The 18199-nt window shown below is 39.2% G+C and overlaps 1 protein-coding gene across 1 annotated transcript in view; it reads left to right on the forward strand.

Moving 5' to 3' along the window:
• Window positions 1–17464, forward strand: part of LOC119423127 (protein sidekick-1) — a 245370-nt gene extending 227906 nt beyond the window's left edge. Inside the window, exons 35-44 of the mRNA XM_037690537.1 lie at window positions 687–802; window positions 8599–8785; window positions 8876–9013; window positions 9086–9247; window positions 10578–10703; window positions 11113–11277; window positions 12501–12638; window positions 14026–14146; window positions 14236–14365; window positions 16880–17464. Of these exons, the coding sequence (XP_037546465.1) occupies window positions 687–802; window positions 8599–8785; window positions 8876–9013; window positions 9086–9247; window positions 10578–10703; window positions 11113–11277; window positions 12501–12638; window positions 14026–14146; window positions 14236–14365; window positions 16880–17185 (1589 nt within the window). The 3' untranslated portion in view covers window positions 17186–17464. The remainder of the gene's footprint in view (window positions 1–686; window positions 803–8598; window positions 8786–8875; window positions 9014–9085; window positions 9248–10577; window positions 10704–11112; window positions 11278–12500; window positions 12639–14025; window positions 14147–14235; window positions 14366–16879) is intronic.
• Window positions 17465–18199: the final 735 nt, after the last annotated feature.

Below are 18199 nucleotides of genomic sequence, written 5' to 3' on the forward strand. Positions count from 1 at the left end.
TGTGTGTGTGTGTGTGTGTGTGTGTGTGTGTGTGTGTGTGCGTGTGTATGTGTGTGCCTGCATGCATACACATCTGAAATACGGCACAAGGTCATCTGTTTTGTAGTGATGGCCTAATCTCTCTTTCACTTTCACTGGAAAGTCAAACCGTGAATCCATTAGACAGACATGAGTGCAAATACAGCCACCTTTTTTACTCTCCACACACACACACACACACACACACACACACACACACACACACACACACACACACACACACACACACACACACACAGTAACAAGAACAAGGCTGATGTAAACCACAAACAAGAAGGCAGGTGAAAATATGTACATGTTATTTTATTAAAAGTTTCACTCAACAGTGTCATGTTTGTATCGGTTCTGTTTGTGTGTGCATGTGTGTGTAGAGCTTAGTAGGCCATACACATCACATACTCGGAAGTGAAAGGGAGGGGTAGTCAGAAAAGCCTAGAGGGGAATGATGAAATGGGGTGATATGGACTGTTCTCCAGCCTCAGGTGCACACCGCTGAGTGTTCATGCTTATGTGCGGTACAGTGGAGTAACAAGGTACTGCCTTAGGCCCAATCTAATTGGAGGGGTAGAACATATTTTTCTTACTTACCGTTCTTTAGCATGCAGCTGAACACTCGCAGTAACTGGAATCTCTCTCGCCTGCTGCAGCTCCATCGGTGGCGCCTCAGTCTATCCAAGTGTCAGCCGTGTCTCCCTCCAGCTTGAAAGTGACCTGGGACATGCCGCCCCTTGAGACCCAGAATGGACTCATCCAAGGATACAAGGTGACTCTCAGGAAAACAAGCACAAGCATACATACACATAAAGAATACATCTACCTTCCAGGGGACAGACAAAGAGGACTCAACACATTCAGATATGTGTGTGAGAGTGTCCACATCAAGCAAGCTACATTCCATGAGTCTTTCATTTAAATGCGTTTGCACTTGTCTTTGAGGGGTTCAGCTCTGTTGTATCTTTAAACGTCCTATAGACATCCAAGAAATAATTAAAGCAGAGGACGAATTTGAATAACTTTTAATGGTTTCTCTATCATTTCTCTGCCTATTTTCATTTGTTCTTCTGTCCAGCACTCACTGTTAGTGCTTCAACCGCAAGGTGAAATGTCTTGCATTTGACACAAAAGTTTTCACTAGAGTTGGGAATAAAATAACAAAGTATCTGAAGTATTTACAGAACAAAGGATGGAGCCGTGCAAGTGATCTCCATAGATTAGAGGAAAACATGGAAGGACTGTATTTACACTAACAGAGACGGACAGATATGTCAGAGAATGGGGGTTAAGGAGATGAAAATGAGCAAAAGCAAAGAAAGAATATTAATTGAATGAATAGGTTCTGACTTCTCTTAACATTTTATGTTTGCATTGATTGCACAGGCAACACGACATAGAGTAAAACTCCACAGCGCCATTAAAAGTCACTGGTACTTCCAAATTTGCAACACAACACACTTGAGGTAAGGGGTAGAAACTATGTTAGTCCAACAGGATCAACTCACACATTAGAGCTGTGAAAGGCTGCACACTGCAAAATGCTACAAAATAGTTATTGTACTACCAGAGATTAGAAGATAAACAAGTCTGAAAATGATTCAATGTTTCTTTTTAATTGTTTCCAGACATGCCTATTGTTTTTCAAGAGAACATTTTGTCTTTCTTTTTTTTTCTCTCTTCACAAAAAATGCTGTGTATGTTTCCTCATGACATCTTCAAATTGCTTTTTCAATAATCCTCACCATCTATAAAAGCTGATCCATTAAACAACAGAAAAGTGGATTACAAAATGACCAGGATTATGTTTTACTAAGCCATCAAGTAACACAAAAAGTATTTTTTTTTCTAGAATAGAACTTCAGAAGTGGAAAAAAAAAATGCAGAAGTTAATACGTTTTGATCTAAACTGATCCAATGAATGAGTTATTGTGTACCTCATTATAGTAAGAGCTCGTGGAATGACAGATATGGGATAATGCTGCCCTCAAGTGCTACTGAGAAGCTGCTACGTTCAGCCCTGGAAGCTGTAAATATGGCTTATGGTGCTCAGAGGTGCTATCTATTCAGAATAATAAGAAAATGAACCCCTTTTGTGTGACACGTGGCTGCTGTTTTATTTTTTTTAACTGCACTGGCTCGTTGTGGTTGAGGAAACTTTGAACACTGTGCGTGCATTGCCAAAAGCACATCCATGAATGTACTTTTTATGTTTTAGTGGCCACAATTATATTTATTTTTAAATTAATCTGTTTATTTTACTATTAGAATTGATAATTGTAGAATGAAAGTTATTCTGTTTTTCATCTCTTTTGATGCCTGAAAACATAAGGAAGTAATGGTCTACATTAATAGTGATGTACAACTTGGAGTCCGTCTTAATGTTCCTCATTTCTTCCACATTCAAACCAACAGACAGCAAGCTGCTCAGAGATCAGTCCCTCTGCTCTAAAAAGGTCACAGCATCACCATCTGATTACAGATTAGCCGAGGAGCCGTGTGCTGCGTGATTAGAAACATGGGCAGTTAATTATTTTAAGATGTTTAACAAAAACATGCTGCAGTTGCACACATCCATATGTAGAGTACACTGTGTTCAATTTATTGCCCCCCGCAAGAAGGCAAAGGCAGATGATTATGTTTTTGCCTGTGCCTGTGTGTGTATCTGTCAAAATTGGCTCAAACTCAGTCAGTTTTACAGATACTGAGCTCAAGTTTGATGTGGTGGTATGTAAGATGGCCCAAACAGCTACAGCTCTGTCGTCTCAACATAGAATGATCATAATCTAAAACTCTGGCGTCAAAGACTGGGCTATGTGTTCGCCTAAGTACTGCTAAGTCTTTAATTCTATTTACGGTATAATCGTACAAGCATTTTAGCTCAAAATTTGTAGAAGCTACTTTATGAATATGTATAATGTATATACATGTATATACATTATATATATGTATGTATGTATGTACTTTGTATAGTATATACAGTATATACCTATATAAAGATAAATCTTGGCAGTTGAGATGTTTTTATAGCTTTTCCTCTGCACAAAAATCAGAAGACATATGACTAAAAACATTTTACTGAAATTTATGGCCTAGTGTGAAAGAAAATAGTTTGCGACTAAATCTTCAAGTCAGAGATGATGCTAATAATCCAGGTAAAATGTCCAACAAAGTTAAGTCATTCAATCCAGTCATCTGAACGGTTTCTTATTAATTTATTTTTATTTTTTTATATGCTGAAACATTTCGTCTTTCATCCAAAGGACTTTGTCAGTCTGAAAGTCACATAGTTGGCCCACTATGTGTGAGTGCTTCTTGTGGGACTGAGTTTGTTGTGGCTCCTCGGACTGATGAAGTCCTTTGGATGAAGGATGAAACATTTCAACAACAACAACAAAAAAAGTCCAGATGACCTGACTTAACGTTGCTGGATTTTTCACCTGGATTATTGAGCATGAACTTTGATGTTTTGAACCACTTTGGCTATGGCTGTCTCAGAGGAGTCGATGGGGGAGAGGGTGGGCTCCAGAAACCATCTTATCACCAGCAAACTAGTTGGTCCACTATGGGAGTGTGCTACTTGTGGTTCAAGTTCAATTATCTTTACTATCTCCGAGGGGCAATTAGTTCAGTGGGACTGAGTTTGTTGTGGCTCCTTGGTCTGACGAAATCCTTTGGATGAAGGACAAAACGTTTCAACATCAAAAAAGAAACTGTCCAGATGACCTGACTTAGATTTATTAAATCAGGTTCTGTATATTTACATGTACAGAACATGTGAATATACATCACAAGAGTGTTTAGTTGAACACTTTTTACTTTCACATTATGAGTAGGGAAGTTCTTTTAAAACACTGAACAGGTTTTGATTTGTGACTGTATATGTTTTTAAGTTGTTGGGATAGCCAAAGGAAACTTTACTAAAATATATAATGTCAAACTTGGCCCACAGTATGGATAATACTAACACATATTTTGCAATAATCAGTTTTAAATGATACAATTTTTATCGATGTGGATACAAAATACTTTGTACCTGTGAAAGGTTCAAGTTGACAGCTAATTGGTAACTTTCTTTTCACTGTTGTCTGTCATTACCAGATTGTTTCATTGTTTTATGTTTGTTTGTTTGTTTTTCTGGTTAACGTCCAGTCAGATATTTCTCATTTATGTGTTCAGCGCCTCTTACAGAGTCATGAAAATCAATCCTGGGAGCAGGGAATTTGTGTTGTGTTCATTATTTTACTAATTTAAAAAATATATATGTTTGGCTTTAGGTTACTAATTATCACACTGCACAGGGAAATACCACATTATTTTTCCCTATTGATAACAAAATATTGTTTCTCTACTTCTAATTAGTCCAAATGCAGGTTGATGTGCTCTACATTGTGCTATTTTCTTGTGAGACTGTAAGGCTGAATTACAACAGATAGATAAAAGCTGTGGCCTCATTAGAGTGTGACATTCACATGACATAAGCTACAAGCTGTAAGTCTTTAATAATAATAATGATCTAATCACACAGCGGACAATAATCCTATAACCTTTATTCCACTTCATGTTACAGGGATCAGCCAAATTAATCCATGTATCTTCATTACTGGACAATGTCATAAAATCTATTTGTCACATTAAAGATTATTGATTAATTCGCACATTAGCATTTACAGTCTGCAGATATAAGGAGCTGGAAGTGGATGTGCTGTACATCTTTATAACAATTCTCTAAATCTCCTTATCTGGGCCAGAAAAAATTGGTTTACATTTGTTCATCTATCAGCTAACACCACATATTTTTAGGTTAAGATTGGTCAATTTAGTTCCACATGTTTATGCTCCTAACACAGAATTGTCTATTTTTAAGGAATTGTATTTTAAGTAAAAAACATGCTTTCAGAAAATAAAATACACCCAATTAGGAACTTCCGTAAATTACAAAATTCCATCATCAGATCATCAAATTTTACTACAATCTTTGAAACATTCTGGTGGCCCATTCTAACTGTGGACTTGTAGGATCAGTGCCATAAGGTGTGATAAAGGTGATCTGGTGACACAGTGGCCCAAGTCTCTTATACAGTAGCTGTCTGTCGGTTAAAAAAGGAGGACAAAAGTAATTATCTTTATGTTACAGAATCCTGAATATTACATGAACTAGTATATTGTATATTAAACTATTATATTAATGTCTCTACCTTTTGACTTTTTTTATTTAAGTTCTCTTGTAATGAAGTGCATTATTAGTTTACAATGAAACAATCTCTTTCTGGTCTTTGATAATAATAAAAAAAAAAACAATGTTACACATGCATTCAGTCTTGCAATAGAATATAGTATACATACAACATATGTAGAGCATCCAACATAACTGTTCTCACCACTGTCTTGTCACCTTTTTTGACCTTTGCTGACACTCTTTTGTCGCAAATCACTGCTGAAACTTTTCTCCATCCATTTCCCATTTTCATGGACAGTTGACCTTGTTGTACTTAGAAGTCCTGCACCTTTGTGACCTCTGCTTCTTGTAGCCTCACTGTTCCACCAGCCTCCCTCCCATTCACACACATGCACTCTGTCTTACTAGGGCTGACTTTCATTCCTCTTCAAGTGCATCCCTCCACCTCTCTAAGTTCTCTTCCACCTGTTGTCTGTTCTCACCACAGATCACAATGTCATCTGCAAACATCATAGTTTGCAGGTCAGGATTCCTGCCTGGCCTCATCTCTCTGTTCAGTGCCCTGAGGTGACTTCTGTTGTGACTTGGCGCTATATAAATAAACTGAATTGAATCTGTTAGTCGGTCCATCACCAGAGCAAACAAGAAGGGGCTCAGAGCCAATCTTGGTGCAATCCCACCTCCACCTTGAAGCCATCTGTCACTCCCTACAGCACATCTCACCACTGTCCTGCTGTCCTCATACCTATTCTGTACCAGTCTAATATCTCGTCCAATCCAGATTTACTCATACAATAGTAATATTCATAGAAATACTGTATGGACTCAAGTTCTTGCATGGAAACAAAAACTGTCCATTCTGCCTGAACGATGATGGTATTGCAGAGGAACAAAGAATATGATGAGTAGTGGTGATAAAGACAGATACTTATAAACAATGAAAGGCCTAGCATTCGTTGAAGGAATGCATATCACCCACTACCTTTTATGAAAGTTTTGAACTAAGACCCTCTAATGATGAGAAGTAACAGCATTATAGCTGTTTTGGTCAAACCTTGTAAATGGTATGTTTAATGTCACATGACATTGCCAGATCTTGAGCGATTTGTTAGCACTCAGAGTATGTATAGAGGATGACTCTCAGCTACTGCCACATCAAGCTTGAGCTCAATATCTAAAAATTTGTCTGAGTTGTAGCCATTATTGTACTTTCTAAAGTCAGTTGTCTGTGGCATCCATCTTGAATTGGGTTGACTTATTTACATCCAATTTTTACCCAGAAAGTTTCATTAAAATCCATTCAGTGGTTTAGAACCATATTTTGCTAACATGGAAGACAACCAGACACAGACCAAAAGCATTATTGCTATTTTGAATTTGGTGGCAGGTGATAATAATTCAGTTTGTGTTGAGAAAATAAAAGTAAAAAAATAAAACAATGTGATGGTATAACAAGCCGCGGATCTATCTGGAAGAAACACAAACAACACCTGAATGTTTGATGGAGGTAGTGTTTCATTCGGGGTCAGCAGTTCAGTGGTGGTTGTGCTCTTTCATAGTTTATATAAGTGTCAGCTTCCTTGTTTTATTTTCATCTTTCCTGAAAAAGATCTATCATCTCAATGCTACTTTGAGCTCATCTCCGGCTCTCAGAGCACCCAAAGGTTTGACACGCTCCTACATATTTAAAGAAGTGTTCTCTCAAACCCCGTCATACTGCTTCTTTTAGAGACATTCACCCTATAATGATGGCTCAAACTACCGCTACATCAGTGCTTCTCAATTATTTTCTTTTACGCCCCTCCAGGAAGAAGTAAACATTTCACGCCCCTCCAACTCTCCGCCGCTACTGTAAATAGTATCATTTGTCTATAATATTGTTATAAGTACACCTCTACATAACATTGTGTCCTTATTAACATTAAATAAAAAAAAGAAAGAAAGATAGATCAACTTACAACAAAGATTATTAACATTGTGTTATAGTCTGTAAAGGAAAAGGATTAAAGTGCATCAGTTTGCCTGAAAAAAAAAAATCTATCCTTATTTAAACTGTAAACATGTTTGACCATTTGATACTGGAAAATCAAATTGAATACAATCAATAAATAATAATAAATTCAAATTGATCAGCAACATTTTAAGTCAGGAGTGTTTTATAAAACACTTTGACTTACAAAATAAAAATGAATAAAGTAATTGGTGCTGTTTTTGTTTTTTTTGTTTTGTTTTTTTTAATCAAAATGAGGAAGTCAGGATTAATGGCTACAATGAGCACGTTTTGCAGTGCACAGCTTTTTGAAGTGGAGTTTGACGCATAATCTTGCAGCTCTCAGCTCCTGCTCAATGTTTAGCTGGACCTGGACTTGGTCTTCAGAGCAGCAACAGCAGAGAAGTCGCAAAGAGAGCAAGAGCGAGCGGGCTGGCTGTGGGGGGGTCCAGGGGAACGCACTCACAAGAGAAGAACCTGACAAGTTGTTTAATGACATAAAATATATTTTGTTAGCAAAGAATAGAGTCCTAACATTTGTTAAACATCTGTTTTTTACAACAACAACAACAAAAAAAAAGTGCTTTGACAATCGATAAAACTAAAAAATGTTGTCAACGCAAAAGAAGAAAGAGGGGGCAGGTGTCGCTCTCGCTTTGAGTTTATACTCTTTGTTGCTGCGTGCTGTGAGTGAAATGCATCCAGAGCAGAGGACTTGTTAGCAAAGAATAGAGTCCTAACATTTATTAAACATTACTTCTTTATATAAAAAATATAAAAATTGTGCTTTGACGAACTAAAATCAACAACAAAAAAAATTGTTAAAGAGGAAGAGGGGCAGGTAACGCTATCGCTTTGAGTTTACACTCTGTCACATGCGTGCTGTGGGTGACAAGCGTCACTGGCTGAAGAGGTGTCTGAGTTTCTCAGCAGCAGAGGAAAGCGACACGGTTCAAGCATGGCTCCCCAAACGACAAGACAGCCATATTTGTTCATAACGTTATTATTAAACCTGAGAGTTGCTGGATTTTAGCAAACAGTTGTAGAACGCACCCTGACAAAATGAAAATGGTGAGAGAGAGAAAAACCTCCCTGCCGCAAAATGTTCCACAGGTTCACAGGCGCCCCCCCTGGCATTGCTCCCCCCCACCCCCAAGGGGGGCGCGCCCCACTATTTGAGAAGGACTGCTCTACATTAAGCTGTGTTGAACTTTAAAATATCTCAGTATGAAAAAGTACTTCAAGACTTGAGTGGTATTAGCAGGAGGAACTTAAACACTCCTAAATAACTTGTAAAACAGCTTCAAAAAGTGTGTTTTGGTGCAATAATTAAAAAACCTCTGGAGCAGAGGAGAGGAACTGAATCATTAGTGAAGTTTGTGTTTTGGTTGTGTTGTAGATCCACTACTGGGAAAATGACAAGCAGAACCAGACGGAGAAGGTGAAGGTGATTTTTGTTCCAGACACCCGTGTGCACCTCACAAACCTGAGCAGCTACTCATCTTATCTGGTCACACTGACTGCCTTCAACACCGCTGGTGATGGACCGCCCAGTGACCCCCGTGGGGCTCGAACCCTGCAGTCTGGTAGGAAATGGAGACAGTTCAGTCCCCTTAGCCCAAACAAACACGGATAAGATGTTTCTAATCTCCTCGATTCATCTTATGTGTCTGCAGCTCCTAGCCAGCCGAGCTACCTGTCCTTCTCTGAAGTGACGGGGGGGAGCGTCAACGTCTCCTGGGGAGCTCCACTCACTCCCAACGGACAAGTGGAAGGCTACAGGGCCATCTATCAACCTACAGCTCCTGTTCAAGGTACACACACATCCATTCACGCACGTATAATGATGCTGGTTGTTAAAATATATTTGCCTTAATTATCTGCAGGAGTGAGTAAAGTGGTGACGGTGGATGTGAAGGGGAGCTGGCAGCGATGGCTGAAGGTTCGAGACCTGATCAAAGGAGCAACATACACTTTTAGTATCCAGGCTCTCACAGTGAGCTACGGACCACCAATACAGGCAAACATCACCGCTCAGCCTGTGAAAGGTAGACCCAGTAGACTATATGTTCTCTTTGTTAATCAAATAATTGTTTAGTTTGAAGTGATGCTTATGCTGTCTTGTGTGTGTGTGTGTGTGTGTGTGTGTTTTTTTTTTATATGTCTAATAATTTCCACAAAAAAAAAAATTGAAATCTAAAGAATCCGTAGAATTATTTCTACAAATTTTGTTGTGTGAGCAACACTCCATAACATATCAGCAATAGTTCACTGGAAAGGTTATCAACAGTAAATGTCTTACCTGTTATTGGTAGGTCTTTGAATGGCCTCAGTTTGGAGAAATTCTAACCAGACCGGTAAGCTAACCGTTAGTCCAAGTGAGTCCAAGGCCCGTGCTGCCATCTTCAAATAGCTCCAATATCAAAGGTTTGATAGCGGCTCATACAAAAAGTATTTTATAAACTTTTACATGACAGTCAGTTTCACATTGAGTGGTGATTTTTACAGAATGTTATGGTTATTTGCCAGAGAAAAAAGCAGCAGCAGCTAGCTGTATCACTTCCAGTGTAGCCTGGAGTATATCTAGTGGAAATATTTAATATTTCTCCCAGAATAATTCTATGATGCCAAACTGACAGTGGAGTTTTTAAAACTTCCTTGAACCTTTGTGACATTTTTGAAATTAGTTGTTTTATCGCAGCAGAATCCTTATTAGTCTTGTCCCAGGCAGACTGGCCTTTAGCATGTCAGTCAGGTCAAATTTAAACTCTGTTACTCCAAGCTGAACTCGTTCAAAGAGCTTTCAAAAACAAGTAAGAAAATAATTGTTCATAAGCTTCTAACCACTTAGCCCATTCTGATTTATCCTTGTAAATGTTACTTTATTAAAGTTGAACGAACAGTAGGTGTAGTAAATACTGTACATGGGAACCACTGTAACCACCAAACAAATCACATTTTTAGAAATAAAAGTCAAATTTATTTCCTATATAGTTTTTTTTTTTTTAGATCCTTATAATCTTTTCAGATCTAGATTACAGTTTGTAACAAGGGTTAGGTTAAGGTGTGATCGTATTTGGATCATTAATGTTCAGGTCAAATACCAGCTGAACAACCTCTGGTGTCATAAATGGAAAGCAACAAATTTTCAGTTACAGTTTGTGATTGATGAAACCACAAAGATCAACTTAGATCCTCTTATAGCTTGATTAAAAGTCAGAGCTTTCATGTTTTTAAATGTTAAACAGCTCCTTTAAGGAAGGGATTATGTTTTTACATTTGTGATCTCAAAGTAAATTTTCAAGAAAGCAACAGTAAATCAGGACTGTGCCCAGTTGAAATCTAAAATTGTGTGACTGTATCCCTCTGTTATTAAAGGAACTCCTGGATCACCTGCGGAAATGTCCATCACCAAGACGTCCTCTGACTTAAACATCCAGTGGTCAGAGGGAGATACTGGTGCTGCTCCTGTGACTGGATATGTTATTGAGGCCCGTGCCTCAGGTGAATTCTCTTACACCCCACACAGGTCATATATAACCTACCAGATGTTCACGTTTTTATTGTCAGTGCTAAATCTTTGAGCTCCTTGCACTAAACCGTTCTAAGCACAGGTCTCTGTGGATTCATTATTACCTGCTGTGCAAATTAAGTCAGGCACAATTTTCTAATAAAGATTACAAGATGTGTAATACAGGGAAAGAAATTGTTTTACCACCCTGCAGAAGAGCGTGCGGCGACTGTAATGTAATCGTTCAACAGCTAACAAAGAATAAACCTCTTTCATTAGAATGATAACAGTGATCATTGTCATCAACACAATATCATTACCACCTTGGATGTAATTTGGCAATGTATAATTTTCCTTACGCACATTTAAAAGGGACTCATTCTCTAGTTGTCTTGTCTGCAGATGAGGGAGTGTGGGACTCCTTCCTCCGGCATCTCCCTCCCAGCAGCAGGTCTGTTTCTGTGCCGCTGGAGCGTCTGAGGTCAGGGATCAGCTACGAGTTCAGAGTCATCGCTGTTAATCGCTATGGTTACGGACAGTCAAGTACACCATCTGTGGCTCTTGCTGGTAAATGCACACGCACACACAATGATGGAGTGCATGCTGATGTAAGAAGCTCACCTTCTCTGACAGAAGATTCTGTATGTTGGATGGAGTGTGCTGCAGAAAGTTGATGAGATGGTTATGTGCTGCCACCTGAAGGCAGAGAGCAGAACTGCAACAAACCTTACTAAACAAACAGCATAAACTCTTTTAGTTTACCATCAGATGTGCAACAGTATTATTTTTTCATTGCAAACTGCGTTTATACATTTATCCAGCTCATCTTATAAATTGAGGAATTAGTCAATTTTATTTCAAAGAATAAGTCCAGAGATGTCCACCTTCTCAACTATAGAATAAATGTTCAAAATTAGGCCTGTCGTGATAAACAATAATCAGTTAATCGCGTGATAAATTAAAATTATTAAACTCATTTTCATTTATCGGCTTTATCATTTCTTTGTCTCTCTTTCTACTGAAGACACTGAATGACAAAAAGGCTCAACTCTGGCGCTCTTCACTGACCCCTCCCTTTCTCTTTTTTGTCTTTTCTTTAAAATCTGTTTTAATCATCTAAAATCGCATTTTTGGACGCTAAAAGCAGATAAGCTAAGAAGTGAAGCTACGAGTTAAGCTAACAGGCAGACCTCAGGAAAAAACCTCTGTCTTGTCGAAGCTCCAAAATTTACAGTTGAAATCCGTGCCTTCATGTAAAAAGTTGTTTTTCTCTGAAAAAAAAGAAGCTGCGAACTTGTTTACTGATTTTTTTTTATTATTAAAAACTTCGTGTGACAAATGCTATGCTAAAGAGCTCAAACCACACCGAGCGTCTGCCATTTTAAGAACCGAAAAAATGGAACCAAACACAGCCCATGTCACGTGAAGGGGCCTCCCTCCCATTTTTCTTAAAGAGACACACTGCTCACTCCCTCACTATCCATCCTTCAGTTCGAACAGTCTTATACTGCCATCCAGTGGTCAAAAAAGGTACTACATGCAAAAATTAACCAACATTTCTTCTTAAATTTGACAATAATTACTAATTATTGTCCAATTTCAAACAATATTGTCGTTTATTGCAATAATTTCTGATACAATTAATCGCCCAGCAAAATTTGTTATCGTGTCAGGCCTAATCAAAATGCAAAAGGAATACTGGTCTACTGATAGAAACCATATAAATTAAGATGGACTGGAATAAATCTTTATATTTTCCTAACCTACTATATGTCTCTCTGTGCCTGTAGCGTTGTCAGAGCGTCCCTTTTATGAAGAGTGGTGGTTCCTGCTGGTTATGGCGCTGGTAGGACTCATCCTCATTCTGGTCCTGGTCTTTACTCTGCTGCTGCATGGAAACAGCACCAAGTACAAGGCATGCGGCACAGGTCTGAACCTCAGTCATTACATTTATTTTGCTTCTAGGATATCACAGTTGTGCCGTTGATGATTTCTTTTTTTTTTTTTTTTCTTTTTTTCACTTTTACTCTTCAGTTAAAACAGTAATGTTTCTCGTGGTGTATTTGTGTCGTCTGTCTCAGCGTGAACAGGCCGTCTTATTATTCTCTTAAAAGATTCAGTACAATTTTCTCCTAATTTTCTGATGCAGTCAAGCACATCTCACACTTCATCCATCCGTTATCTTTACCCAATTCTTCCTTTTCGGATCACGGGTGCCGCTGGTGCCCATATCCAGCAGTCACTTTGCGAGAGGTGGGGGACACCCTGGACAGGGACACATAGAGACAAACAACCATTCACTCTCTCACTCACACCTAGGGACAATTTAGGGTTACCAATCAGCCTAACATGCATGTTTCTGGTCTGTGGGAGGAAACCCACACATGCACATAGAGCGCATGTGGACTCCACCCAGAAAGGACCCTGCTGGGATTCAATCCAGCAACTTTCTCGCTAAGAGGCCACAGCTCTACCCACTGCGCTACCATGCTGCAGTGGCATTATTTTTTTTAGAAATGTCATTTCATACACTTCACATGCGAAAGACGTGATATAGTCCAAAGATTATTTTATATTTATGATTGTAGCTTAAAACTTAATTCCTAATATTTTCATAAATACATATTAGCTCAGATCATTTTTTGTTTTTTGTTTTTTGACCTAATGATAACTGACAGCCATTTTAAATGTAGTTATTGCCATGCTATGCCTGAATTTATACTTATTCTCAGGTCAAAGCTCGTCAGCGCTCACGCCAAACAATCACTGGTAAAACGTGTGAAGCACTGTCAACTTATGTGGAGGCTTTTGTCCTCCGTTTGTTGTCTGTGATGTTGCAGGTTGTGGGTAACAGTTATTTTTTGTCGTGTCGAGCACAGGTTCTTTCAGGACAGCTGTTAGTCTGAGTTGCCACAGAAACCTGGCACCAGTTCTGGATATTGAAGTGATCAGAGAGTGTCTGAGAGGGTGAAGTGCAAATATAAACACACAAAAAAATAAAATAAAAAAGCAGCCTTGCTGTGCTCCAAACAGCTTATTTCTGTTCTCTTTTTGATTTATTTAGTGATGATATTAAGATGGATTTAGTTACTGGCTGGCAGGTTTAATTACTTCACCTACCACTTAGAGTACTTCTATTTGTTTCCTATTCAGAGGATTCAGTGAATGCACTAAATAAGCAGGAGACTACAAATTAACTGTATGTAGTGAGAAGATGAATGTCTGGAAAAATGTTGTGCTAAACTGTTGCAAATGTTTTAATGTTTATTTGAACCCACTCCATCAATTTTCTTTTTCTTTTTGTATTTTCTGCAGGCAAGCACACAACCACAGGGGAGGAGTCCGTGACTCTGGACAACGGAGGTTTCACTGCTCTGGAGCTGAACAGCAGAACGCTCAACACCAAGAACTCCTTTCTGAAAAAGAACGGCACCCGGTGAGCACTTGCTCCTTCTCTGATGCGAACACAAACAAATGTCTGGACTTGATCCAGTAATAACAGATTTATTGTCTGAATGTGTCCAGATCTCCCCCCAGGCCCAGTCCGGGCGGTCTTCACTACTCTGATGATGATATCTGCAACAACTATAACGGAGCGGTGCTCACTGAGAGCACCACACTCACTGAGAAACCCACTGAGGTCTCTGAGTCAGAGGTACCTGTTCTGTCTGTCTTCACTCGTCTGGCTCCAGACTGAAAACTGCTCGAACACATCAAGAATCACTAACTTCAGCATCATATTGGCCCAGTCTCTTCAATTATTGTAAAACCGATTGTTGAAGTTGTCATGATGGATTATTTCTTATCTAGAAGGAGAGAAGCCTCTGTCCTTCTTTCTCCTCTGAGACAAATTTGTGGTTAAATGAACTTGATGTGGCTTTCCAACATCTGCTGGTTTGAGCCTGACCTGTGACCTCCTGTCTCTGTCTACTGTCTTTTATCTGTTGCCTCTCGTCTCTAACATCTCCTGTCAAGTATGTTTTACTCCTCTCTGTGTTGTATTCGGTAGAATTTAGTATTGATCATTTTAGTGTTCTTAATTTTCTGAATTAGTTTAGAATCTTATGACGAACAAATGTTAGATCTAGCTGCTGTTTTTGTCAACAGACTTCCTGGGTTCTCCTCCACAGTTTAGGTGGTGTCTTACTGTTGGAGACTAGATGGTGACTCAAAATTACAGAACATTTTGGAGGAAAATAGATTTGGAAGTGCTTCCTTAGTCTGTCTGTGACCATGTAACCAGCAGCCAAGTTGCCACAACTTGAATAGTTTGTTTTTTTTAATCTACAGCCTTTTTTTGTTGCAACTTGCAAAACTGCAGTCTTGTCTATACACATTTTTCACATCGTACCTCTCGGCTTTCTTTTTGCCCAACTTTTCATCCACCCCCATGTTTATGATTGAATATACTGAAGTGCACTTCAGAAATGAAGACTAACAGATTTGGATGAGTTTTTTTTTTTTTTCAATAGCTGTTATTTATTATTAGTTTGGTTTTGAGACCTGGACATGTTTTCTGCCAGAGAGAGCTTATGTGCAGGTGTTAAAATGCAGCGCTAGCATTTTTTTTGAGAAGAGCTGGAGATGCACATATCAACTTTGTAGTTATTTATTGTGACAAAAACAAATCACAAACCGTTTGAACATGTTTAGCATCAGGACTTTGCACATCTCAAGGAAAGTGAGAACCATCAGAACATCACAAAACATTTTAGAGACTCCCTTATGAGTGCTGTTTTCCAACTAGCCGCAGCCCTGTGGGACGCCACCTTTTGTCATGTTGAAACATTTTGCTTAGACTGCAGCACCATAAAGAAAACCATATGATTTATCTGTTTAAATAAAGGTTGAATGAATAAAAAAATATACCAGGTTTAGAGTTGATCTTGCATTTGTTTATCAAGACGCAAACAGGATGATCTCTTCAGACCTTTATTTCACTTCCCTCACTGCTTACCTCACTGTTATTGATCTCTGATTATCGTGTCAAAATACTTGGAAAAAATGACTAACTGCAATTTTCAGTGTTGTTAGATAAAGTGTTATGTTTCCATTCAAAATACAAACAAAAATATTAATATTAAGGACATATGAAGTATCGCTAAAAGTAGCATTTGTTGATGGAACGCTAAGTTTTAAACAAAGATCTTGTGCGTTAATAGTTTCCGCTCAAAGTATGTGTTGAGGATGACTCTCACACCAAGATGAACATCAAACTGACTACTTCCTGAAAGCTTAATTAAAATCCATCCACTGGATGAAGAAATATTTTGCTAACAGACGAACAGACACATGATGGTGGTTCAACCAAAGAGGCGTTTTGAAGTCAACAACGTTCATTTTGGAGAGAACAGGCTGCCATTTGAAATGAAGGCTTTACAAACTTTACAAACCGAGTCCGTGCAACTGAAGACAAGTGTGGAAATGAAAACATTAGACTGATGTCCTGATGCATGCTCAATAATCCAGGTAGAAAAATCTAAAAAAGAAAAAACAAAACAAAAAAAAAATGTAGAAAAGTTTCGTTTTCCATGTGAAAGACTTCCTCAGTCTGAGGAACTGAGGAAGTCTTTCGGATGGAAAACGAAACTTTTCTGCTTTTTTTTTTTTTGTTTTGCTTTATTTTGTTTTTTGAATGTCCAGAGGACCAGATTTAACTTTTTTAGATTCTACTGATGTTAAAAAAAATTAAAAAAATATTTATAAGATGTTTGTAGCTGCTTCTTGTCTCAGAGCAGCAGTTTTCTCAACGTCACGTCTGGGATAAAGTTTTATTTTATACCCTGATTGTGTTGACTTAGTGGCTGTTTGTTTATTTGTTTGTTTGTTTGTTTTGATTGATTGATTGCAATTCCTAAAAATTGTTTCAAAAATGTATAAACATTTATTAAAAACAACACGTGTAGGTTAGGGCTGGAAATGACCCAGCTGTTCACTTCTCAGCCCGTCAAACCAACGTAAAGGCTCTGATTTGTAGCAAATACATTTCAGACCTTGTAGGACATTCCTTCCTTCTTGGTAAGAAGCATCTTCTTAAAAAGAAACCGTCCAGATGACCTGACTGAACATTGTTGGATTTTTTCTGGATTATTGAGCATGAACGTTGGTGTTCCTTCCTTCTGTCCCTTTGATCAGCGTCTGACCCTCTTGTGTTTGTGTCTCCATCCAGTTAACGGACAGCGACTACGAGGACGAGCAGCCGAAGCACTCCTTCGTCAACCACTACATGAGCGACCCCACCTACTACAACTCGTGGAAGCGGCAGCCCAAAGGCCTTAAAGGGGTGGGGGCCCCTTTTGGCTACGAGGAGTGTGCCACGGCGGACACTGAGCCCTACTACCAGACGGTGGTCACTCAGCACAGCACAGGTGGAGCGTACACACCCACAGGGCAGCCTGCACACACACACGTCAACCCCAACACTAACCCACCGGGGTCCCGCACCCCCGTGACAGGATTCTCTTCATTTGTTTGACTGTAGAGACAATATTTGCACAAAGTTATACACACACGTAAAGATGGGAGGAGGGTTTGTGGTGTGTGTTTGGACTAAAGGAACTGATACTGAAGCAGCCCGTCACGCCCCAAAGAATTAAACTTACACGTCTCACTCTCCTTCGCCCTCCCCATGCTCATGAAGAGCCCGTGTTCTGTGTGTGTTCATGAAATCTTTTACACCTCTGTCAGTGTGCCCACACACACAGTGACTGTCCTCGTTTTCCACAAATGCTCGACGGCTTTCCCCTCCAGACGCTCACGCCTACTTCAGAGACTCTCCGACGAGAGCCAGGACTGGATTTACCTGTGGGTCCGTTTGTGTTGCCGACTTGGAGGGAGCACCCTGAAGCCGAGAAAACGATTCCTGCACAAAACGTTTCTTCTGATTTCTGTATCGACACACAAGTGCACAAGTTCCCCCTCTGTCTTCATGCACTCTGTGATGCACCAGTTTCAGCATCTGCTGCTGAGAGAGGACCTAAAGAGTGGCACAGAAGTGAGCAGCTTTTGGTGACAGACTGCGTCGTGCACACAAACACAAAGCTGTCAGCTTTCAAAGATCACCAGAGTAATGAAGACAACAAAAAACAAACAGATAATCAGTTTTTTAATTTGAGATAACATAAAGAGTGAGCTGGTTGTTTATCAGCACTTATCGTTCTCAGTAAGAGTGTTGAGCAGTCTCTGAGAGCAACCCGTGATGTTTGCGTTGGAATATATGAAATGTGTTGTTTTTACTGTGCACCGCCTGTTTTCCTTTTATTGCAGCCTTCAAAGCCATAATGCTTGCACTGAGCCAAAAGCCCTGACCATTTCACCTTTAGTTTAAGTTTTTTGTTGATTTTTCTCCAAGTCTGGGTGGGACAGGCATGTGTGTAAAACGGCTCTGAAGCCTGCTCATGTGTCTGTTACATTCACTGCTAAGCAAAGTGTGCCATTGTGTGTGTATGTTTGTATTTTTAATATAACTTTTGTACAGCAAAACCCTTTT

This window comes from Nematolebias whitei, chromosome 16 (genome assembly GCF_014905685.2).
Source record: "Nematolebias whitei isolate Nwh7 chromosome 16, NemWhi1, whole genome shotgun sequence".
Lineage (NCBI taxonomy): Eukaryota > Metazoa > Chordata > Actinopteri > Cyprinodontiformes > Rivulidae > Nematolebias > Nematolebias whitei.